The sequence below is a fragment of the Poromitra crassiceps genome (assembly GCF_964638095.1).
Source record: "Poromitra crassiceps genome assembly, chromosome: 1".
In the NCBI taxonomy this organism is placed as follows: domain Eukaryota; kingdom Metazoa; phylum Chordata; class Actinopteri; order Beryciformes; family Melamphaidae; genus Poromitra; species Poromitra crassiceps.
The window spans coordinates 36,691,144-36,718,006 of record NC_139623.1 but is presented as its reverse complement, the minus strand read 5'-3'; the positions used below and the strand labels follow the sequence as shown (position 1 = coordinate 36,718,006).

The following is a 26,863-nucleotide window of genomic DNA, read 5'->3' as shown; positions in this document are numbered from 1 at the left end:
GGGCAAAAACTGCTTGTGGGTGAGAGTATCAGCAGCAGAGCACACGTCATATTTTCCCTGGGACCGCCTCAGGTGCCAGGTGCTGTTCCGTCCTGTAGTCCTCTCACTGGGTGCTAATGCAATGCTCCTCACTGGGTGGAAAGCTAAGAGGCTTGACAGCATGGGAAACATGGCAAATACACACACACACATGCGCGCGCACACGTGAAAAAAAAAAAAAGCCTTCGGTCGCCGCACTAGCTTCCTCCCCTGTCTCCAAGCTCACCAGCCACCACTGGTGTATAGTCAGTGCACACCGTGACTCTGACAGTGTGTAGTCAGTGCACACCATGACTCTGACCCAGTGTGTAGTCAGTGCACACCGTGACTGACCGCACCGCAGTTAACATTCAGACATTCTCAAAATATATTAAACCAAGCCTCCGCAGCTCCCACAGAAACCTTGCCTGCCCCAAAACTCTTTCAGGAACTGAGGGGAAAAAAATATTTTCCTGTGGACATCCATATTGCTTCAGGTTTTGCAATACGATTTCAGATGTATTAATTATAGGGCTGTCAAACGATAAATTTTCTTAATCGCGATTAATCTTGCGATTAACTGTAGTTAATCGCGATTAATCGCATCTTTGTATCGCATGTTTAAAATGACATTATTTTTGCATTTCAAAGCATTTTTAATTAGATATTCATAATTCTTACCAGTGTGTTGTGATTGGGAATCAAATGAATGCAAATAAATGTACTTTGTGATCTTGAATTTTAGATTTATTTTCAATTCAATAGAAGTACAATGTAGACAGGAGCAGGAGGTAACAATGTCTACAAAATATATATTGAATAGAAAATAAATGCACAATTGTAAATAGTGCAGTACACGCTCCAGAACCGATATTTCCGGCGGTGGCGCTGTGAAGCAGTCTAAACTCAAAATGACACAGCCGAAAAAGGCTGTGTCTGAGCTAAAAACTTTGGCACTTCCATGTGAATAATGGCTCGGTATTGGAAACGGTGTGTATTGATAACGCAGTGTTTCCCACAGGATTTTGAGAATTTGTGGTGGGGGGCCTCAGACCCCCTAGGGGGGTGCGGCGGTATGCCCCCCCGCGAGATTTTTTTAAACATTTTAAAGTAAAATGCATGAATTTGGTGTACTTTGAGAAAGCTTAAGAGGAAAATTAAAAGTCTAGATCTATGAAGAACATGTCATCATTACTGTGCTGTGGGTTTACAATGACAAACTAAATTTCTCCCTATAGGTCAGGGATACTCAACTTGCTTTGCCACTTTCGTGAAATGATAGAAGGCGAGGGGCCAGTTAATAAACAAACAATATACATTTTTCTGTAGCGGATTGTAGGTTTTTGGGGTGTCAGCCGGAGTTTAGGCTGACAGTGTTGTGCACACCGGATAGTTAGTTAGGTTAAGTTAGTTAGGTTAAGTACATACATAAGTGCCTGGGTAGCGAGCAGATGGCGGTATTTGACAATTTAGCAGCTAAATCATAGATTATTGAAAGATATTCCATATTCCAGACTGAAATGCTATAACAGAAGTATTGGCCAGAATGACATGAACATTTATTGGACACTTAAGCCCAATTTATGCTTCGTCTGCCGACACTTTTGAAACGGTCGCCGACAGAAATGAGGACTTGAGTCGACACTTTCAAGTGTCTGCGAGCAGTGTCTGCTACCTAGTGAAATGTCTAGTGTCGCTGACTACGTCATAGTATCGCGCAAGTCTGATTGGCTATATAGACGGCATGCGTTTGACTTCCTTGTTTTGGTTTTCACTCGATTGAAATGAATGAACGTGTCTCCGCTATTTTTATCAGCCTGTCCTTGATCTATGACTTTTGTGAAAATCACAAAGAACATTGTGCATTTCCCAGAGAGAGAGAGGAGGTGAGTTGTGTGTCGTTTATATGCGGCTGCAGTCAAGTACGTTACATCTTGCCTCCGATGTGGTTTCACTGTGCGTTCCCTCTCTTCTCTTGGCTGTCAGCATTTAATAGCGTTCGAGTGTCACGACGTGACCGTTAAACAGAAGCGAACGTTCACTGAAGTATAAATGCAACACCATGAGCGACACTTTATTTTTCGTCTGCGACCATGTGCTGAGCGACACTTTCTAATAAGTATAAATTAAGCTTTATTCAGTGGATATCTTGCATGTTGCGTTCAGGTGCACTGTAAAAAAAAAAAAAAAAAAAAAAAAAAAAAATGTTGGTCAACATCTTATTGTGGCGGTCAAAATATTATTGTGGCGGCCCGCAACAAATTCCTTTATGTATGGGAAACACTGGATAACGTGTATATTGCGTAAAGCCATTGGAGCCGACCTCCCAGTGGTTAGAGGACCCGCGCATCCGAGACTCTGAAGGAAGAATGACTGATGAGTCTCGCATTGAGGCTATGGCGACGCTAGCTTCTCCGGTATGCTTCGCATTTAGGTGATAGCTCAAACTCGATGTACTTCGGTCAGGTGATATTTTAATTCCGTTTTACAGAAGGTGCAAACTACTGTTGACTTGTCCACTGTGCCATTTGGGAGTTTTTTTTTAAGTAAAACGAGCCATTTAGAAGCGTATTGCTGTCTTCTCTTCCATGCCTGCACAGGCAGGAGACAGGAAACGGCTGCGACTGGCTTGACTACAAGTACGGGTGCGACGAAGGGACAAAATAGCGGCATACGCGATAAAAAAAAAAAAAGCATTATGGTCGGCCCTTAATCGCATCGCGATTAACGCATTAACGCTGACAGCCCTAATGAATTGTTTTCAACATATTCTACATACATAAGAGTGTCAGTTGTTAGTTAAAACATATGAACCGATAACGTGATTGTAGGATACACAATGTTTATGAGGCTACCGAACAAGGGACAAAAGGTCTTCATCATCCAAACCCAGCCCTGGAGTCATATACTGTATATCTGAATATATATCTGGAGCTGCCCAGCCCTGGAGTCATATATCCGAATATATATCTGGAGCTGCCCAGCCCTGGAGTCATATATCCGAATATATATCTGGAGCTGCCCAGCCCTGGAGTCATATATCCGAATATATATCTGGAGCTGCCCAGCCCTGGAGTCATATATCCGAATATATATCTGCAGCTGCCCAGCCCTGGAGTCATATATATCTGCAGCTGCCCAGCCCTGGAGTCATATATATCTGGAGCTGCCCAGCCCTGGAGTCATATATATCTGGAGCTGCCCAGCCCTGGAGTCATATATATCTGAAGCCAGTATCAGAGCTGTCCACCCCTGGAGTCATATATATCTGAATATATATCTGGAGCTGCCCAGCCCTGGAGTCATTATACAGATCCTTTCCAAAAAATTAGAATATCATGGAAATATCATGGACCACCGTGGGCTTCAGCGGATTGCCAAGCAAAGACGATTCAAAAATTTGGCAGAGATTCAGAGGGAGTGGACTGAGGCAGGAGTCAGTCATAACTGAGAAGTAACTGCTGATTTTCTTCACACTATTCTAATTTCTTGAAATACTGTTTTGGAGTTTTTCTGGAGCTGTCGGCCAAAATTATGAAAAATGAAACAAATAAATGAATAATGAATCTATAATCTATGAAAGTTTCACTTTTTGAAAGGAATTATGGGAAAAAAATCACTTTTCCATGATATTCTAATTTTTTGGAAATGATCTGTATATCTGAAGCCAGTTTCAGAGCTACCCAGCCCTGGAGTCATATATATCTGAAGCCAGTTTCAGAGCTGTCCAGCCCTGGAGTCATATACTGTATATCTGAAGCCAGTTTCAGAGCTGCCCAGCCCTGGATTCATATATATCTGAAGGCAGTTTCAGAGCTGTCCAGCCTTGGAGTCATATATATCTGAAGCCAGTTTCAGAGCTGCCCAGCCCTGGATTCATATACTGTATATCTGAAGCCAGTTTCAGAGCTACCCAGCCCTGGATTCATATATATCTGAAGCCAGTTTCAGAGCTGTCCAGCCCTGGAGTCATACTGTATATATCTGAAGCCAGTTTCAGAGCTGCCCAGCCCTGGAGTCATATATATGAACATATATCTGGAGCTGCCCAGCCCTGGAGTCATATATATCTGAAGCCAGTATCAGAGCTGTCCAGCGCTGGAGTCGTATATATCTGAAGCCAATTTCAGAGCTGTCCAGCCCTGGAGTCATATATATCTGAATATATATCTGGAGCTGCCCAGCCCTGGAGTCATATATATCTGAAGCCAGTTTCAGAGCTGTTCAGCCCTGGAGTCATATATATCTGAATTCAGTTTCAGAGCTACCCAGCCCTGGAGTCATATATATCTGAAGTCAGTTTCAGAGCTGTCCACCCCTGGAGTCAATATATCTGAAGCCAGTTTCAGAGCACCTCAGGTGCACTTGATTTTCTGCCAAACAACCTCTTGAGTAAACATCACTCAAAAGCAAGAAATAATCCAATGCTGCTCATGTTTTTGTTTGACTACTACTTTCTTCTGCTGGCTGCTGTCATTTGACATGAAAGCTCTACTTCTCCGCCATTTTCAGATACAGTTCTACAATAAGTGCAATCAGTGAGCGAGATCATGTGCAAAACTATCTGGTGATAGTTAACATGCCTTACTCAAATTCAGAAACAATGATACAGGGATGTTGGCCAGTAGTGGGAAGTCCAATGGACAGTGTCACTTAGCCAACATAAACCCATGTAGAAGGTAAAGACCACCTAAATGGAAATGGAAACTTGAACTGCTGGGGGGGGGGGGGGATCTTGGCTTTGTAAAGCTATATTACTCACAGTACGCGGCAAAACAAAGTGTTAACTCACTGAGGGAAAGCTAAGCAAAGCAGTGAGCTATGGATGCAAATAGGGAATGACTGGCAACACCACAACAGGAGCAGATGTTCAGGCTTCACCTTCACAGCCTGGTGCTGCACTGTCCTAAAACATGACAGCCCACATCATGCTTGCGACCCGCACCAAACAATCTACTGTACAACAGTGTTTTCCAAGTTCCAAGACACAAAGGTGGGTCAAATAAGATTAAAGCAACAACAAATAGGGCAACAGCTGTTGAACACACAGGCATACATTTGCTCAAGAATGAGTTTATTTAATCTCTTCTATACTCAAATCATGAGGACATGTGTCTCTCCTGAAATGTACATGCATTTAGCTTATAAAAATCAGTTTGGTAATATGAGCTCTATCTGCCACGGTGCATTGTACCGTATGGCTCTGAGACAAGCCATCAGGTATCTGAGCTATAGCTATCAGTCACATAGCAGAGAACATGGCCTGAGGCAGGGGGCGGGTGGAGGTAGAACTGTACTGGAATTCAATACAGTGCAATAAAGCAACCACAACTGAGACGAGACACCAGAGAACGTAGTTGAACTAAGATCATAAGAGAGAATCATGTTGTTGTCTTTATAGATGAAGGGGCTATGTATGTGTCATTTCACACACACCACTATTAGACAGACAGACACTCTCTCTCTCTCACACACACACACACACACACACACACGCACGCACATGTTTCCATTGGTCGGAGCACCATCTGTATTTTACTATCAAGTACAGACTCATGTATGGGCCTGTAAAAAATAAAAAATAAAGCTGGATTCATGGTTGACTGTTCTGTTCTTAAGATACTGAAAACACACAAACAGTTCACCACTTGCATTCGAGGATTTGAATTTCAATTAAAGTATCAATTGCCAATTTGCCAGACTTTTTCTTATTTGTTTTTGGACTTGTTAACTAGCACACTCGGTCCTCAGTTGTCAATTTTAGGCCCAAGTGTAGGCCTGCTGTGCACAAGAAAGGTGACGTTTGATAGCTGTAGGCTGTGGTTTTGTTTTCAGCATTTACATGGGAACAGATATCTGATTTTTAACCCTCTGTGGCAAAGGTCGTGTCATGACTGCCTGAAAGGGGGATCAGATTCCATGTGGTTTCTCTCTGTTCAGAAAAGCAATGAGAAGATCAGATTTGGGCCACAAGCACAAATCAGACCTTTTGTGCCTGTGTGAATATAGGTCTTTGAGGCACAGGAGGAGTTTGAGGCGCAATTGGTCAGGGCACACAGAACCTCAAAACAACACTGAAAGGCTAACAAGTTCTATTCTCCTCTCCTCTCACCGGCTGACTGTCAAACTGATGCCTGTGGAGAAGTAGCTTGTTTAATTACAGCTGAGATTTGTTCTGGCCTTCGTTGCCATAGTCAGTGTGCCTATGTATGAAGTGTGACAGTATTTCACTGGAACTAGCAATAGTAGAGAGTAATTGTCAGTCAGAATAGCTGTGACAGTAATAGTAGCAATAGTAGCAGCAGCAGTAATAACAGTAGTAATAGCAGTGGTGGTTGCTGTAGCCCACCTTTAAAAATGTATCAACCATAGCACAGAAACAAAACATGGCAGGTAGCGCAAGTTAAAAGAAATCCACAAATAGACAAGCGGCGCACAGTCACATTGCTGCATGGAAGCAAGCAAGGCTAGCGACTCCAGTCACCTCAAAAGCTTTCAGTGTAACAGATAAACAAACATTTCATTCTGCACACATTTATTCAGTTGTCAATTCTGATGTCTGAGCCCGACCATCCAAAGCTCCCAAAACAAAACAGAGCATGCGTGGCGCTGTATCAGAGACTTCTGCTTCTTTGTTTGTGCGCCACACACTCTACCTGTAGACACACTCTCTAGCTTTTCACATGCAAGTGCTTGTACAGCGGTGAGCAGCGCAAATTCCTTCCCAACCCTCAGCCCGCCAGACCCTCTCTACCTCTGTAGCACAGCACGCCCGGCCCCATACACAAAGTCCAGTCACAGCCCATTCCATACACAAAGTCCAGTCACAGCCCATCACCAAGCTGTCAATGAGACTACACACACATACCTCCGCTGGTGCAGCCCAGGAAATCCCAGAACTGCATATCGGCAGTCGGTACACAGAGGCTTAAACCTCTGCTCAAACGGACGGCTGTACACGTTCCTTTTCGCCCTCTCCACTTCCTAGTTGTATGCTGTCACAGCTATAGGAGAGGCACAACACCCTCCCACTGACCCTCTCTGACTGACACACCTGGGGGCTGAGTCCCATTTCAAAACAGCTGCTCCCTTCTCTCCTCCTAACCTCTCCTTTCTCCTCCACTTCCCATCTCTTCTCCCCGCCCCTCCTGTCCCATCCACTCCTCTCTTTCTCATCTATTTATCTTCCCCTAACAACTGAAAGCAGACAGGTGTATCAACCAGGATTCCAGCTAACATCTCCCATGTTGCTTTCCTCATCCAGGCCTCTTCGGATCAGCGGAGGTGATGGACAGGAGGCAAGGAGAACAGACAGGTGAGGGTAAGAGACAGAAGAAGAGACAGGAAAACAATGCAGTAAATAAAGCATTGGGGTCTTCTCCAATCGCTCCAATTCATCTCTTTGCACACCTAAATGGTGCCCAATTTAGGGTTTCTATTGGGGTTTTTATTTAAAGGGGGTGAGAAAGATGTCACCAAATATTCAAAGTTTCTCCAGAATATCCGAGCCCACACTCTGGGGTCCTGACCCACCAGTTGAGAACCACTGCTGCCAGTATGACCTGGATGTCTGGCAGGGATCTGATCAGGACAACATAAAAGCAGGAAACAACGTGGGTACAGGCAACAAAACAGGTATGTCCATGAGACACGAAAGGGGAGCCGAGTCCACTGAAACCCTGAAGAAAACACTGACAAATCACATCTAAAGTGCCGCTGGGCACTCAACCAGCGTTACAAGAATCAACACAGTGTACAATATAATCCTACTGAGTAGTTAGTACACTAAACGCATCTGTAGTCCTAAAGCTAGGCCTCCTTCGAATTATTAATACATACATTTCAATGGGCCTACTACAACAGCAACTGTACAATATTTTGGTTGACAAGGTAGCAGGCAGGCAACCCACACATTTGAGAGGAACGAAATACGCTAAAGAATGCTCGCGTTTGTTTCAGAATGGTTGAATGCTTGCAACACTAATTAAGTGTTTTTGGCTTATCATTGACATTATTTAAAAAAAAAACGTTTTGCTTTTGCTACAGCGTTTATGTGCAGCAGAGAAATCCTCCTTGGCTTGGACCTTTGCACCTATAAACTAGGCGAGAGAGGGTGGTTCGTTTCGGCCACTGCACCACTGTCTGTCTGTGAGGATTGGAATACAAATTACTTCGCGTTGTCAAAATGACCGATATCGCCTCATATGCCAGATATCAACTACAAAATCACACCCCGTGTATTGCAACGGTGTTACCCCCATTGTCTGTTACCCCCCGATGCTAAGCTAGCTCAGCTAACGGTGGGCTATTCCCACTCAATCCGCCCCCAAGTAACGTTATTATGATCATCGTTCAATACTCACCCTCTTTAGCTCCGTTAGACCAGCCGCCTACTCTTGGTAATCGGCCACCTTTTGCAACCAGTGCGTTTTCTTTTTTATGTAATAATCCCGTTAATCACAGAATGGGTTATGTGGCTGTATTCGTCCGTTTGGGGTTCCCTCTTCCAGTCTGTTTTTGTCCACAACAGCGCCGTGCCCGGTTGTCGGTGTCCAGGCAGTGACGCTAGCTGTTAGCTGGAACATCCAGTCAACGCTGCTGCTGCTGGAGCCTGCTTGCCCCTGGGCTGCCAGAGCTTTTCCAATATGGCTGAAGCTGGCAGGGGGAGACGATAGATATGGGGGAGAGGGGTTCACAGCGGCGCCCTACGTGTCTACCATGGTGTCTACAGCCAGGGGTCCCCAAGTGTTTTCATGTCGGATCCCCATGATAAGACTGTGTCGCAATTATGTCAATTACCCTGGTACATTTTATGCGGGAGTGAGCTAGTACTGTAGTGACCGCTGTAGGCAATTGTGTGTGTGATGGAGTATTTATATCTTGTAATTTATTGATTATTTTGATTTTTATTGTTTGGACCCCAATATTTTAATATTGTGTCAATAAAGTAACTAACTGTGTGTGTGTGTGTGTGTGTGTGTGTGTGTGTGTGTGTGTGTGTGTGTGTGTGTGTGTGTGTGTGTGTGTGTGTGTGTGTGTGCGTGCGTGCGTGCGTGTGTGTGTGCCAACCAACCAACCCCGTGTGTGGGGGCTGGTTGCCACAATTGCACAACATGACTTCATCATGAATCTCATCATTTTAGAAAACAGTTGTGGTGGACATTATTGTCTGATATAAATTATTTATTTTCCAGTTAGGCTATACACGTAATTCATCATAGCAGGCTATTATAATGTAAGCCAAACAAAAGACGCATTGACATTTTGAAGTCTCTCTCTCTCTCACACACACACACACACACGCACACGCACACACACACGCACACACACACACACACACACACACACACACACACACACACACACACACACACACACACACACACACACACTTTACTTTACTTTATTGGTTTATTGTGACGGGACAATGCACATTAATGGACATGTTCAGAAATACAGAAGCGTGAGAAGCCTCTATATACGAAAACATGTAAATATGCCGGAGTTAGCTAATGCTAATTTACATCCGTAGTCCCCACACACACACACACACACACACACACACACACACACACACACACACACACACACACACACACACACACACACACTGTGTAACTGTGAATGATTTAGGTCCTATCTTGGATCTTGACATTTTACATGCACTTAATGCATGGACATTTACATGGACCCCACTATACAGTATATATATATGTCACAAGGGCTTTTACTTTGCACTTGATATAATTTATAATTTGAAAATTGTCTTTCTGTCTGCTGCATATTTTGTTATTGCTGTGATCACTGTCCTGCATACTGCATAAAGACAAATTCCTCGTTTATATGCATGTTTACTCACTATAGCTTTAAAATAATCTTGAATGTGTTTTCCCACTGTCTCAGTCCCAAACAATCTGTTTTCCCCCTGTCTCAGTACCAAACAATCCATCCACTGACAGCCTACACACACTGCAAGCATACAGCCATGCACAAACACGTGCGCACAGTCGCGCACACACACACACACAGTTGGCAGTCTCCCATTTTAGCAGCTATGAGGATAAACAGATTACTTTTTGTTTAAAATTATATTTTTGTATAACTGCATCATTAAATAGACTAGTCCAAAGAGAAAGGCGCAGGAGAATGGAATTAAACTCCAAAACATCAGGACAACATCAGGAGTAGCTACAGGTGATAAAGCAAAATGAATGAATTCATGTGATGTTACTCTGCATATTGCATACAGTGGAGACATGATTTGTAGGATGTCAGGAATAAATGCTTTTTCTAAGTATATCCAAGAGCTTATTATTGTTTAGAGCAGGGTGGATTTTGTAACTTTTTTTATCCATACTGATAATCATACAGAATTCTGCTGTAGTCTACACCAACTTTTCTAAATCCTTTGTGGGGGGGAATCGAGGTGCAGAGATATAGAAAACTGAAAGGATTTTTGGCCATCAGATTTAAAAAGGAGATGTTTACCTTTGCAGTTTTGAGGGCAATTGGAATGATTATCATTTTAAACTTGAGAGTACGGTATCTGCAGTATCTGAATGCCCACTGGTTAGAGATGGACATTTGTAACTTGGTTTGAATCCCTGCTGGGAGAACATTTGGACAGGGGCAGTAAAGGAGACAATTCCCTCCCTGGATGAGGTGCCACTAAGCTGTTGCTCCTGCATTCCAGTTAGCCCATGTAAAAAGAGGTGTCAGTTTGATTTCATGCCATCTAACCAAAATGTTCACAACAGTGTGTATGACAGCTACTGTGCATGGGATGGAGGAAAAAACAAAAGGCTGAATGTGTCAGGTCAGGATGCCGTGCAGATTTTATTAAAAAATACATCAGAAAAATAGCTGTGAAGCAGTAACAAAACTAGGTGAAACCTAGTATATGCCAGGCAACATTTGTACGTGGTGATGTCATCACGGGAGGTGACATCATCGGATACGTGCTCAGGGTTGTGAGTCAGTCAGCCTTCCGACCTTCAGACAGAGATGTAGGCCGGCAGCCAGCTAGCTGCCTAGCAAAAAGGATCCATGTTACTGTAGTGCTGGTAATCATACAAAACAAACTTTGCATATGGATAGTACAGAACATGTAGACCCTGACTGAACATGTTGCTTTACTGTTTGTGATGACAGGAGAGCAGAGGTTATAGAGCTTCATCTAGTGGACAGATAGAAGAAGTACACTATTTGTCCTCTCTCCTGCCGAAGAGAAGTCAACATCTCTGGTTGTTGATGTTATAGAACATTTTGTTGATTCAGTTGTGTGTTACTGCAACCATTCCCTTTATTATGCTTTATATATACAATCTATGATTGTTACTACAAAATAAATGAGAACATTCTGCATGGATATACATTTTTTACATTTCCGCTTATTTTAGTTATGTGTTCATAGCTCTATATTTCCTACATGCATCAAGATATTCACATCCATTTTCTCCCTATATGTTAAACAACTTTCTGACTGCTAGCATGTCAAGTTTGAAATCTCTCAAAGCTTGTATTATTAATCTACATGAGTCTATATGCCTCAACTCCCATACGGCCAGGCTAGATTTTTGTTATTTTTTTGTTTTGGGGTGTATAACAATATCTATCAATTTAACCATTTTTTGCAGGAAAATATTTTGACACAAGAATCCATTTCATATATGGGAGACCTTAGAGATGAGGAAAAACATTGTTGTGTTTTGTTCTACCTCCGGTAGGGGTATCTCAAAAACTAAAGCCATTTTTGACAATTAGTCACTAGGCTAAACATAACATTTCAAGATTTGTACATGTTGATGTGAACTTTTTTGTAAGAACAAGAAAGTGTTTATGGTTGGTTGCCCATTAGTCTACTGTGCAAAACAACACACTGAGGGTAAAAGCATTAACGTTGTCACTATTGTAGTAGGGGGACACTAGGACCCAGGACAGCCCTTGGCCAATCAAGAGTGAGTTACACAAACTAATAAGAGGTTCATGGAGCACAGGTGTGTTAGCTTCATGCCTGCTCACTCCTGATCCAGATCACACCTGTGCACATGTCCTCTGGGTAGGCCAAACAAATCATTTTAACATGAAACTGTGTTTTACTAAGATTATTTCAATTGATTGTTGGGTAATGTAGGGGTGCAAATGCACCTCGAGGTACTGTATTGATGTTTTTATGTAAATATGACTTTGTGGGTCTGCCAACATTTTGTTTCTTATATTTTATTGTTTCTTGCATAAAGGGTCGAGAGTCCAGGCATAGCCTCGTGGCAGTGGCAAGGTATAATACTTTTCTACTATAAATATGTTCATTTGCCTCATTAATGTTTGATGTCTTATCCACAGGCAAAGTGCTGGTTGCCGTTTACTTCCTGTTAATGTTGGTTTAGGTCAGATCAAGACCAATATTTACTTTTATCCCTTCTGCGGTTGGTGTGGCCTCCAGCCACGGGAGCGGTTGGTGCGTTGGGAGTTCACCTGTTGATTTGTGGTGGTATCGTTTAAGGTTTGCTGTGGCCCTGATAATAGTTTGGGTGATTTGTGTTTGGGAAAATAAAGAGGGTTTATTTTGTGTGTAATTAACCTTTTTGTTTCTCACTATATACTCCCAGTGCATCAGCCTGCTGACTGGCATGCTGCGCCACCGCAGCAAGACAAACTAACTTAACCTTTTGACCCTATATTAATAAATAGCCTGAAATTGGCATCTTGACCCACACTGACTGTTGTCTTCATCATTGAAGTTCACCTGTATGCATTAGAGCCTACCCAGGGTTCACACTATTTTAAATGTAAGCAATATCTAAATCTAAATTGAACTGGTGTGTCCTGTTGTGATTGCTAGGACTTCAACCCACTTGATGTCAGTCTTTCACTATATACTATCCAGGCATAGTAAAAATATAAGATCAAATTAATAAAAATAAAATATCCAATTATTTCCGAATCTTTGAACCATTTGTCAGCTGTCCCTTTAAGATTTTGTCATAGAGCTGTGTCCTAAATTGATATAATCTGATATGTCAGCCTGACAGCATTCATATTTTTGTTGTAAACAAATCTGGGTTCTTCTGGGTTTTGTTTTATAAGACAAATCAACAGTAAAGACTTGACTACGATTGATCAAGGTTAGGGTACAAATATCAGGGCAAGCCAATCAGAGGCAGCATACAGTAGGCTGTGGCTGCGTTCTGATCTGCTAGTAGTTCCCCTTCGAAGTGGACTGCACAGGGTATTCAGCCATGTTAAGTAATATGGCTCAATACCACGGTAAAGAGATTATATGAAACTTGACGAAGAGATACAACTAGCACAACGGGCAGGGATACATTTCTTCAAACAGAAAGAGGTGGTCAGTGTTTTATAAGGTGCAATGACACACATGGAGAGCTGATATAACGGATAAGTCACCTGCTCGCTTCTCTAAACTTTAGGCCACCACTGGCCTTAAAGTCCAAACAGTATAGTTCAGTATTTTCCCCAGAGCTTTCAGTTGCTCATTTAAATACATACACGCATAATGTGTTTTCATACACATCTCTCCTCAACATTCACACACATTTAGTCTCACATGACCTCACTGAAATCCTAATCTATCATGTCCTGTCCTCATCACCAATACCACTGTTTCTACGCACTATCTCTGACTTTTCATCCCATGTGATGTCATCTCTGTGCCACAACTAATTGTACTGTACCTCTGTATCAACTTATCCGTTATATCAGCTCTCTCTGTGTCATTGCACCTTATAAAACACTGACCACCTCTTTTTGTTTGAAGAAATGTATCCCTGCCCATTGTGCTAGTAAAGAGGTAATAGGGTGAGATGAATCTATTGTAGCTGCACTCAAACTGGAGTCTGTTTAAGGCTGTAGGCATAGTGCGTTTTCCTAATCAGTGGACAAGAAAATCACAGCTATCAATAGCTAATGTGTTTATGAGCATCTGTGAGAGACAATGTGAGGAAATTATTTCATGTCAAAATAGCCTGTAATAATGTTAGAGAGAGAGGGGGGTACAGGAGATTTGTGTGTGTGTGTGTGTGTGTGTGTGTGTGTGTGTGTGTGTGTGTGTGTGTGTGTGTGACAAAAATGTGAGGAAATAATTTCTTAGAAAAACAAAATAATAGCCTATAGCCTAATGAAGGTTTGAAAGGGACTTTCCAGGAAACCAGCTGGAAAGTCCTGAAAACCACCTGGACCTTCCCCGGATCATAACACACTGCCATACAAATTTTCAGGCCAATCCGACCTGGGGAGGTGCATGGTTTCCAGGACTTTCCAGGTGGTTTCCAGGACTTTCCAGGAAACTACCTGTAAACACAACGTAAAAAAATTGATTTTAAATAGCCAAATCTGCGACCATGTGTAAATTGTACTGTAGTGCTCTTGTTTTGCTTGCTCTGTTATGTTTCTTGTTTTTGTTTTGTCTTGTCTTATTAACCTAGTTTAGTTCATTTTGGTTTACTTTAGTTCTGATCCGTTTTGGTTTTGTTATTGCTCATGTTGTTTTTTGTATTGTTCTGTTTAGTTCTGTCCTGGTGCTGCCTCTGTCGTTTTTCTGTCTCTCTGTGGGGACTACGGATGTAATTTAGCATTCTTGCTAACTCCGGCTTATTTACGTTGCCTTGTGTAATGTTCATGAATATGCACTGTCCCGTCCAAATAAACAAATAAAGTAAAGTAAAGTAAAGTCCTGGAAACCACCTGGACCTTCCCATGAACCTCCCCTGATCATAACACACTGCTATACACATTTCCAACCCAATCTGACCTTGGGAGGTGGTTTCCAGGACTTTCCAGGAAACCACCTGGAAAGTCCTGGAAACCAACTGGACCTTCCCATGACCTTCCCCGGATCATAACGGGCATACAAAATTCCAGCCCAATCCTACCTGAGGTGTGGGCGTAATAGTAGTAGCAGTAGAACTGATGACATCACAATTGCTTGAGTGACATCACTGATGACATCATTGAGTGCTTGAGTGACATCACTGGTGACATCACCAATCACCAGCAGTAGTAGCAGTAGCAGTAGTAGTAATAGTAGGAGTAGTAATGGTGATAGTGACAACTCAGAAAAATGTTTGAATGATTTCTCTAATAAATGTTTCAGAATTGATGTCAAACTTTGAGGCCGTTTTTCTCAAAAACATAGTTTGCAAACAGTCAAGACATAAACGTTATCTCACTCAATCTTTGGAGTGCAAAGATAATTTTTATATCCCCAGAAATGTTTTATTTGGTCCAATATTGAAATGTTCTACAATTGCAGGTGTGTTACCATTACACATTATTTAGATCTACCTTTATTTCGGCTCATTTGGTTGCTATGTAGCGAAATGGAGAAGCCCAATGCATGCTGGGACAGATGAGGACGAGCGAGGCGGAGCAACAGCAGCAGCTGCAGGCAGCAAACATGATGACAGAGGCACCAGCGCCTGTGGTGCCTCCTCCCACGAGTGCATTCACCACGTCATGGAAATATAACAAGCATTTCACTTTTACGTTCGCTCGGTGTTTAGACAGATCAAGCGTCTTCCACATGGATTCTACTGAAAATGATATTTTCAGTAGAATCCATGTGGAAGGCGCTTGTGTGTGGGGCTGTCAGCTGAACGATACGAGCTGCCAGGCAGTGGAAAATCTTTATGACAAACTCTGCATGGGGCGAGAGGTTTTTACTTTCACTTAGTGTTTCACGTCGTGTTTCAAGATTAAAGCAACAAGCTGCGTCTTCCACTCCACATCATGAAAAATACCCATAACGTAAATTAAAGTGGTCTTAAAAATAACTCTCGTTGTATTCTCCTTAACTTCATGTTGGTATAAACATTCTTATCTGGTTATCAATGGTAAAACATGCTTCATCTAGTTAAATAAGGGTTTTAGCCAGGACTCTTGACCAGGACTCCCTGGAAGAAGAGATCTTGTATCCCAATGGGACATTCCTGGATTAAAAAAAAAAAGTAATCCAAAAGTAACTGAAAGTAATCTCTACTTTACTTTTAAATAGTGGTAATCAGATTACGTTACTAAGTACAATTTTTAACAAGTAACAAGTAACTTTAAGGGATTCCTATTTAAAAGTAACCTACCCAACCCTGCTACTCGCCAGTGGTGCCCTTTGAGCTCGCTATTATTCGCCATCGCGATCAAACCTCTTTCTATCGCACTTAAATCTGCCAACATCAGACGTGGTGTCACTAGATGCAGTACAGAACATATTCTCTCTCTTTATGCGGATGATTTATTGTTGTTTATTTCTGACCCTTTAACCATTCCTGTAACTGTATTAAAATGAATGTACTCCCACGCTTTTTATATCTCTTCCAATGTTTATCAGTTTTCTTACCCAAATCTTTATTTTGTACAATAGATAAACTAATTACATCCTTTATATGGAAAGGGAAGACTCCCAGGAGTTTTTACAAAGACACACCTCTGTAGGTGGATTGGCACTCCCCAACATAAACTATTATTGGGCAGCCAATATACACAAAATAACACTCTGGATTCATGATCTGACACTGAGTTGGTGTAAGCTTGAAGCAGAGTCCTGTCCATCCACTTCACTCCTGGCTCTACTCTCTTCCAAACTACCCACTCGACCAGCCCAATTTTCCTGTAATGCAATTGTTATCTCTACTTTGAGAATCTGGTTTCAATTCAGGTGTACTTTTGGACTTCAGGGACTGTCTAAACACAGTCCCATTTGTAATAACCACCTCTTCTCCTCTGGCTCTGACCGGACCTTTTCTGTATGGCAAAGGTCAGGCCTTACCAGACTAAGAGATCTTTACATCCATCGGGTCTTTTGTAGCTTCAGCGATCTTTGTGAAAAATGCAACATGCCAAGATCTCATCTATTCCGTTACTTTCAAATTTGCAATTTCACCAAATTAAATAACCCTTCCTTTCCCAACATTCCTCCTGATTCAGTAATTGATTCTATCTTAAACATGCATCCGAATCAAAAAGGCATGGTCTCAGAAATATACTCTTTAATATCCCAGCCTCTCTTGATAAAATAAAAACAGATTGTGAAAGCGAGCTTGGTGACCCTATAGATGACTTTGATTGGGATAATGCAATAGCCCGAGTGAATAACATCACATCTTGTTCAAGGCTCAATCTTATTCAATTCAAGGTTCTTCACCGTATTTATTTTACTAAGTCCAAACTCTCCAAAATATATCCAAATGCTTGTAACAGATGTCACTTGTCACCTGCAAACATGGCACATATGTTTTGGTCCTGCCCTTGTCTTCAAGACTACTGAACAGTTATTCTCAAACATCTCGCCAAGGCTTTAAACATAATGGTCAACCCCTTGTGCAGAAATAGCCATTTTTGGAATATTACCAGGACCTCAAACAATTAGGAAAACATCATTGGATATCATTGCATTTGCTTCTCTAATAGCACAGAGAAGAATATTACTGGAGTGGAAATCAACCTCCCCCCTAATGCATCTCTGTGGCTAAAAGACCTGATGATGTTTCTTAATCTAGAGAAAATCAAGTACAAAATGAGGGGATCACCCAAGAAATGTGACTCTGGGGTCCTATGATCACATACATAGACAAATTGAAAACTTTATAAGAGATCACACTATTTGTAATGCTCACACTATCAATGTCACTACATATTCTTCCTGTTTTGTTACATTGTGGCATGGTGTCAAGAAGGAATGGACGATTTATTTTATTTTTATTTTACTTATTTATTTTTTGTTTATTTTATTTTATGAAATGTACCTTAATACTGTTTTTTTGTATGTCCCAATCTATATAGGACCAGGGGTGGGGGGGGAACGGGGTTAAGGGAAAAAAGAAAAATCCTTGTAAATGTACTTTAATGAACTCATTGAATGAATAAATACATATTGCAAAAAAATATACAGTATATGTATATACATGTATATATATATATATGTTAAGAAATACTACCGCATGCGCTGGGATGCGTCATCAGTGATGTTAACTGGGGTCGTAATGTGTTTCGGGTCTGTCGAACATCATACACCCTCGCCCAGTAGACCCAGCCGAGGCCGATTAAGACCCCGACTCGCATCCCAGAAGCAGCCGCTCACGGATCAGCCCTCCTACTCTGTCTGCAACGTTGCCCGCGGAAGGGCCAATCACGCCCAATCCGTTGCAATAGAGCCAGTGCTACACCGCAGCATGAAAGACCCCTCGGTGCATGGAGGCTCAGGCCCTGTGGGTTTACTCCCGGCCGCGCTCCTCCTTCGTCTCACCAGACCCTCCCAGGGCAAAGGCATCCAGAGGCAGAGAGGATGCCTTCAAGAAGGCCTGTGCGTTGCCGCAGAGCACCTCGCTCTAGCCTGAAGGACCCCAGGCCTCGCCGATCTTTATATATACTGTATATACCGGCATATTGTATATATTCCTACTACTCTAATTGGAGAGATGTCTGTTTGTCTGTCTGTCTAGAGTTACGAGGTGCACCGTTTCTCCGATTGCCTCCAGAATTTGCCAAAACACTTTTCAGGGGTCTGGAATTAATCTGTTGCACACACACAAAAAACATGGGGGCACTACAGCAATATTTTACATTTTTAGGTCTTCACACTCACAGAGCCATTGTGACATCATCACCATCCCTTCCCTGCTTCCCACTAACATTGTGACATCACGTCATAGACATCAGTGATGTCATAGACATTGTGACATCATCAGTGATGTCATAGACAATGTCATAGACATAGCCAATCAGGGGGATCACTTGCTATATGGGATGTCCCTCTGGGATGTCCCACATCCTCTTCTTCTTCTTCTTGTGTTTTCTGGCAGTTGGCATCCTTTATGCTGCATTACTGCTAGCCTAGGTAAACCCAGCCCCCACGTGACCTGCTCTCTCAGTTCCCAGTCACTAGCATAGTGACTGAGAACAGGTCTGAGAGCAGGTCACGTGGGGGATGGGTTTACCCAGGCTACATTACTGCCTTCTTCTGGATTTATCCATCCACTGTTTCCTTACATTCTCCCATTGACTCCCATCCCACCTACTCAATAACCCCTCCAAAATATTGTGATATATCATCAGGCATCCCTTCTCTGCTTCCCACTGTTGATGTCACCGATGATGTCATTGATGATGTAATTTGAGTGACATCACTGATGACATCACAATTGCTTGCGTGACGTCACTGATCACATCATTACTGATGACATAACTCACTGATGACATCACAATTGCTCTAGTGACATCACCCCAGAGAAATCTAGTAAGAGAGTGCCGCCAGCGGAGGTCCAAAATGCGTGTAGCCAATGAACAGCCAAGAAGCTCAAGCTATGTTTGAATGCATAGAATAAAGCTGATAATATTCAATGTGATTCTTTAGGCAATGTTTTTAACTTTCTGTAAATGATAGCCAACTAAGAATAAAGGCTTTTTAATATACTACCTTCTCGAGTGCCTCAGATCTCTTCAATAAGTGATTCTTTAAATGTCTGACCCTTTCAAAGTACATCACAAATGGTCCATTTTGCTGCAACTCAACAGCACTGCTTAATCCAGAACCTTACTTCCGGGAACTTTTGTGAGGTAAAAAACTGGTCCATTGGAGTGAATGGAGATGTTGCAACTCTTATATTAGCCATAATGTAGGCTATATTTATGTGCATCATTTAGCCTGTGCAGCAGGTAGTCTACAAGTTATACCTGCCCTGAATGAGCCGAGTGGGGGTGCTTGTTCACTATTGTGAAAGTTATGTGTTTACAACATAAAGATCATGGAATTGGATGGTATCAGGAATGTCACCGGTAGGCTACAGGGAGACCGCATCAGCCCTGCTGAACAGATCTGTATTTGCCTGGCTGTAGGTTGAATCGTTTTATTCAGGCTATGATCTGTGATGTGCTGAGATATCCAAATTGACAGAGATGACGGCATAAAGCCGCAACCCGCGGACTGGATCGGAGCTTCGAAAGGAAGAATGTCATTGAGTAACTGCAGTTCACCAATGAGCACAGTTGTCAATAATTCTACGTTTAAAAGGCGTGGTTAAGTACTTAAGGCCGCGTTTAGCGCCAACACGAAAATAGGGACTGCGCCGGACCATGCCCACCAATAGGGCTGCGCCTGGCGCAAAGCACTGTTTTAAGGCCAGTGGGACGATAGGGCCCTTGATGTATATTTTATACATATATAATCATATAATTTTCATTTTCTTATGAAAACATAAGTTGCTTTGTCATATCTTTGGTTTAGCTGAAATTATGCCACTATGAGTTTTCCAGTAAAATAAATAAATGCAAAATTATTAAACAATCAACATTTAATGTAAGAAACTATATTGTTGAGAAGGTGCACTAAGATGGGGAAACCACAGGCCTCCTTAGGTCAAACAAAAACAGACGAGTCCCACCACCTCAGCGGCCTGGTGGTTGTGTTGTCACTGACAGCAGAAACTGGTAAATGGTCAAAAGGTATCACAGTGAGGAGAGTGCAATAGGGCAGAATAGTGTTGTGGGAAGGACAAGGGTGGCCTTTGGCTTGACAAATAGAGTATGCACATTGCACATGTTGATTAGGTGGCCCTTTTCATTGCAAACACAGCGCTCAAAAGAAGAGAAAAGCATCTGGCTAAATGAGACCAAGCTATATTATCCTTTTGACGTTTACAGGCAAAGCAAGCATCGCTTCAATTCAGTTAGTCGGAGAAGTAGCAAGAAAGTGAATGGCACAGCAGCATATGCATCACATAACTGATATGTTTGTAAGTAAGTAAGTACTAAAGTTTATTTATATAGCACCTTTCACAGACCAGAGTCACAAAGTGCTTCACAAGACAAGTAAAAAAACAAAACAGATACAAGAATTAAATATTTAAACACATGAACAAGACACAACTAAAATACAATGATACATAGCTTAAACAAAAGCCACACTAAATAGGTGAGTCTTTAGCTGCTTTTTGAAAATGTCAATGGACGCAGCGGAACGTATGGACAGAGGAAGGGCGTTCCAAAGCCTGGTAGCTACAGATTGAAAAGCTCTATCGCCTTTGGTTTTAAGCCTAGAGCAGGGAATGGCTAGAAGGCCTTGGTCTGAGGATCTAAGTGACCTGCTGGTGGTATAGGGATGAAGCAGGTCACTAATATAGGTTAGTGCCTGACGATGCAGGGCTCTGTATGTGAATACAATAACTTTAAATTGAATCCTAGAAATTATGGGGAGCCAGTGTAAGTGTTGTAGAATAGGAGTGATATGGCACCTCCTACTGGACCTGGTCAACAGCCTTGCAGCAGCATTCTGGACCATTTGTAGACGGTCCAGAGATGATTTACTAAGGCATGTGAAAAGAGCATTACAGTAGTCTAAGCGAGATGATACAAAGGCATGAACAATCAATTCTAGCTCAGTTTGGGACACAACAGCGCGGAGCTTAGAAATGTTTCGCAGATGGAAAAATTAGGTGCGGGCCAAGGACTTAATGTGTTGATCAAAGCTCATAGCTTGATCAAAAACGACACCAAGGTTCCTCAGGTTCGACCGCACGGTGGAGGAGAGAGACCCCATACACTGAGTAACCTTGGGGACAATACTATCAGGGGCAATAATAAGGACCTCAATCTTCAGCTGGAGAAAATTACTGGCCATCCAGTCATTAATAGCGGACAGACAGTTAGTTATGCAAGACAGAGAGGTTAACAGTATTATCCGGCTTGAAAGATAAGTGCAACTGAACATCATCGGCATAGCAGTGATAGGAAATACAGTACCTTTGAATTGCTTGATAACCAACCCTAGGGGAAGCATATAAACACCAAATAAAATAGGCCCCAAAACGGAACCCTGAGGCACCCCGCAGGACAAAGCAGCAGAAGCAGACATAGCTGTTGTCTATAGCTGAGGTGGACAGGGATGAACATATTTGGGCTAATATGTTCAGAGTGAAATAAGGAGGTAAATTTAGTTTAGTTTTACATTCACAATGCCTGTGGCCCTTTATACTTGAGAATTTGGCAGAGTAGTTATGGGGTACCCACTGATCCATCTGATGGATATTTCTTACATTCGTGTGGCTGCCATTTTGACATTTTTGGACCAAATGGTCTGAAATTAAGGCTAGGTATTTTTTTGGGGTGTTTTACAAAAGTCATCACTAGAAGGAGACATTCTATCATCCAAAAACCCTTTTATTTTTGGCTGGACTGTTTTTCCATTAAGTCCATCAGATGGACCCATTAACTTACAGTATAAACACTTTATTGGTACTCCCAGCAAATTTTCACAAAAGTAATGGATTTTATTTTCTTCTGCACTCAACCTGGACCAACTACCTTGAAATTTGACCTTGAAAAGAGATTTTGGAGTTGGTTGAAAATTTGGGGGAGTTACATGGTCTCAAAGTCCATTGCATAGTTTTCCCATTGGTTTCAATGTTAATTTTGCACCAAAACAAAAACAAAATTTTACTCCCAGCTAATTTTCCAAAAAATCATTATTTCCTTGATGTTACACATCTCACCTTGACTCAAGGGGTCAAAATTGTAGTTTCTACTGTGTTTGGCAATTTCCTCATATTCTCCCAGTTTTGGCATAGCAATCAATTCCATGCAGTTTACATGAAATGTACAGAAAATTTATTCCTATGCCAAAGATGGGAAAATATTAGAAAACTGAATTTTACGGTCCACACTACAGATTTGAAGCCTTTAGAACAGGATGGATGCTGGACTAAAGCTAATTTGTGTTTTTTGGGGAAAATGGCTGGTAGTCGAAAACATGCGCTTTTTTGCTTTTTGGCTCAAAATATGAAAAATATTATTTTTTTAATATAAAACCCACTGATGATGTCACAATGTCTGTGAAATCATCAGTAATGTCATCAGTGACATCATTATTGACCAAAATCATCTTATGACATCACTGATGATGTCATAGGCTAGTGATGTCATAGGTATTGTGACATTCTAAGATGGATCCTGCCAATCTTTGACACTAGGCATCTTGCAGTGGTGACTTTTGTAAAACACCCCAACCTGCCCATAATATCAGACCCAAATCCAGTTTGCCTTTATGGGAAGGAAAATAATTCAGTTTTTCTGTTTTTCTGTACTTTTTTATTGTACTGTACTTACTGTACACTGGCATTTGAGGGGTTAAAATTCTGAGTAAGTATGAAATGTTGATATGAGATATTAGGGAGGAAGTTACCAATGAATTATAAAAACAAAAACAAAAAATCACAAATGAATACATAAATACAGTATTAAGGTCCATCAGATGGACCAATGCTAAAGTGAGGATTTATTTTGCAAATGTACATTTCTTGAAAAACTAAAGATGATCAGAATCAATGTTGCTGCCAATCTTTGACATATCCCAAGCCATGATAATCCCCCCAGGAGAAATCCAGTTTGACTTTATGGGAAGGAAAATAATTCACTTTTTGTCTTTTTTCTGTACTTTTTTATTGATACTGTACTTACTGTACACTGGCATTTGAGGGGTTAAAATTCTAATAAGTATGAAATGTTGGTATGAGGTATTAGGGATGAAGTTACCAATGAATTATAAACAATACAAAATTAAAAAATCAAAATTAATATTCATAAATTAATACATTATAAATGTTAAGGTCCATCAGATGGACCAATGGTAAATCGATAAAAATGCATTATTGGGGTACAAGGGTTAAGCTTCTCACATCCCATAAAATGATCTTGATCAAAACAAACAACATATGGGACAGTGGACAACAGTGAAATAGACTAGCAGGGCAAAGCTTAGTCTGATGTTAAAATGGCTTCAGACTGACGTGAGGCTGACTAAGACCCATCTGCTGCTCTCTGCTCTCCAGCCTGCACTAAGTGGATTAGACCTGCTGCACACACGGACGTGTGTGTGTGTGTGTGTGTGTGTGTGTGTGTGTGTGTGTGTGTGTGTGTGTGTGTGTGTGTGTGTGTGTGTGTGGGTGTGTGTGTGTGTGTGTGTGTGTGTGTGTGTGTGTGTGTGTGTGTGTGTGGGTGTGGTGTGTGTGTGTGTGTGTGTGTGTGTGTGTGTGTGTGGGTGGGTGGGTGGGGTTGTGGGTGTGGAACATCACAGCGCAGTCTGTTTTGTTTCCGCTCTGTCAGCTGTTACTGTCAAGCCTTTGCTCCCCCTACTGCATCCAGTAGGGGGAGTTGATCCAGATATTGATCAAGGGAATATGCTATACGGCGCTTTATAAAACGGCTCTCTCAAATCAAGCAATCTGATTGGTTCACACAGCCATTGTATAAATCCCGTAACCCACTCCAATAACCCATGGCCATGGGTTATGAGTTGCCATGGCAACTCTCTTACTAAAAGGCTTTGGTTACCTCAAATGACAATGTAGAAAAAACAAATGGCGGAGACAGCTGTCAGATCCTTGTGAATCGATCTTCGCTTATAACTTTACTAATACTTCGCAGAAAATTATGTTTTGTACAAGAATAGACGCGGGCTAATGTCTTCTTTGCAAAAAAAAGGCTGTTAACCCCGCATTTAACCCCGTAACGTTAGCTGGTGTCGGGCTTTGCAGAAAGCTCTCAGCTTCTTAGCAAGCGCTGAGAATGCAGCGCTGCGCTCGAGCTGCATGTCGGGCTTTCCAGAAAGCTCTCAGCTTCTCAGCAAGCGCCAGGATTGGCCAATGTCAACTTCAGTCTCCAGAACGATCCAATCATATCACCCGCACGTTCTTGCGGTCCCGCCTTACAGTAGTGTTTCAACTGACTCTACCAGAATGCCATGCCAGTCGGACTTATAGTATTATTATTATTATTATATTATCATACTTGGAAACCGTTTTATAAAAGCAATATAGCACTCGAGCTGCGTGTGTTGTGGCATATATTCCGCTGCTCAGCAGTTATCCCACTCGGCCTGCGGCCTCGTGGGATAACAGCTGATCAGCGGGATATATTTGCCACAACACACTGGCTCTCATGCTATATTGCTTAATTATAAAACGGCTCTCTCAAATCAAGCAATCTGATTGGTTCACAGCCATGGTATAAATACCGTAACCCATGGCCATAACCCATGGCCATGGGTTATGAGACGCAACTCTCTTACTAAAAGGCTTTGGTTACCTCAAATGACAATGTAGAAAAAAAAATGGCGGAGACAGCTGTCAGATCCTTGTGAATCGATCTTCGCTTATAACTTTACTAATACTTCGCAGAAAATTATGTTTTGTACAAGAATAGACGCGGGCTAATGTCTTCTTTGCAAAAAAAAGGCTGTTAACCCCGCATTTCTAAATAAGACGTAACGTTAGTTGGTGTCGGGCTTTGCAGAAAGCTCTCAGCTTCTCAGCAAGCGCCAGGATTGGCCAATGTCAACTTCAGACTCCAGAACGATCCAATCAAATCACCCGCACGTCTATCTTCTTGCTAGAGGTCCCGCTTACAGTATTGTTTCAACTGACTCTATCAGAATGCCATGCCAGTCGGACTTATAGTATTATTATTATTATTATATTATCATACTTGGAAACCGTTTTATAAAAGCTGCGTGTGTTGTGGCATATATCCCGCTGCTCAGCAGTTATCCCACTCGGCCTGCGGCCTCGTGGGATAACAGCTGATCAGCGGGATATATTTGCCACAACACACTGGCTCTCATGCTATATTGCTTAAGTATATGATAATATGCTATACTCTATCCTGTATACAATACTGTGTATGCTGTACATAATAATATGCTATACTGTATGTTGTATATAATAATATGCTATACTGTATGCTGTATATAATACTATGCTATACTGTATCCTGTATATAATAATATGCTATACTGTATGCTGTATATAATAATATGTTATACTGTATGCTGTATATAATATGCTATACTGTATCCTGTATATAATAATATGCTATACTGTACCCTGTACAGTGTACATAATAATATACTATACTGCAGTGATACTCAACTTGCGGCCCGCGGGCCACATGCGGCCCTCGGGCGCGCCCTGTGTGGCCCGTGATGGAATTGCAAAAAAAAACGCACCTGAACGTAACATGCAAGTGTCCAAATGTTCATGTCATTCTGGCCAATACTCCACTTCTGTTATAGCCTTTCAGTCTGGAATATGGAATATCTTTCAATAATCTATGATTTAGCTGCTAAATTTTCAAATACCGCCGTCTGCTTGCTACCCAGGCACTTATGTATGTACTTAACCTAACTAACTTAACCTAACTAACTATCCGGTGTGCACAACATTGTCAGACTAAACGCCGGCTGACACCCCAAAAACCTACAATCCGCTACAGAAAAATGTATATTGTTTGTCTATTAACTGGCCCCTGGCCTTCTATCATTTCACGAAAGTGGCCCCCGGGCAAAACAAGTTGAGTATCCCTGCTATACTGTATCCTGTAATATTCTATACTGTATCCTGTATAATAATATGCTATACTGTATGCTGTAGGCTATATAATAATATGCTATACTGTATCCTGTATATAATAATATGCTATACTGTATGCTGTAGGCTATATAATAATATGCTATACTGTATGCCAGGGATACTCAACTTGCTTTGCCCGGGGGCCACTTTACGTAAATGACAGGAGGCCAGGGGGCCAGTTAATAAACAAACATTAATATACATTGTACATCTGTAGCAGATTGTAGGTTTTTGGTTCATCAGCCAGAGTTTAGTCTGACAATTGTTCGCACACAGGATAGTTAGTTGGGTTAAGTTAAGTTAGTTAAGTACATATACTGTAAGTGCCATGGGCAGCGAGCCAGGTGGCTATATTTGACAATTTAGCAGGACCTCAGTCAAACATGCTGTTTATAATAATATGCTATACTGTTTGCTGTCTATAATAATATGCTATA

The 26,863-nt window shown here is 41.7% G+C and overlaps 1 protein-coding gene across 1 annotated transcript in view; it reads right to left on the bottom strand.

The window, feature by feature from the left end:
• Nucleotides 1-6,923, bottom strand: part of LOC310782188 (focal adhesion kinase 1-like) — a gene marked incomplete at its 5' end in the record, with an annotated part of 170,277 nt that extends 163,354 nt beyond the window's left edge. Inside the window, one exon of the mRNA XM_083642875.1 lies at nt 6,887-6,923. Coding sequence (XP_083499001.1) covers nt 6,887-6,923 — 37 coding nt within the window. The remainder of the gene's footprint in view (nt 1-6,886) is intronic.
• Between the last annotated feature and the right edge of the window lie 19,940 nt (nt 6,924-26,863).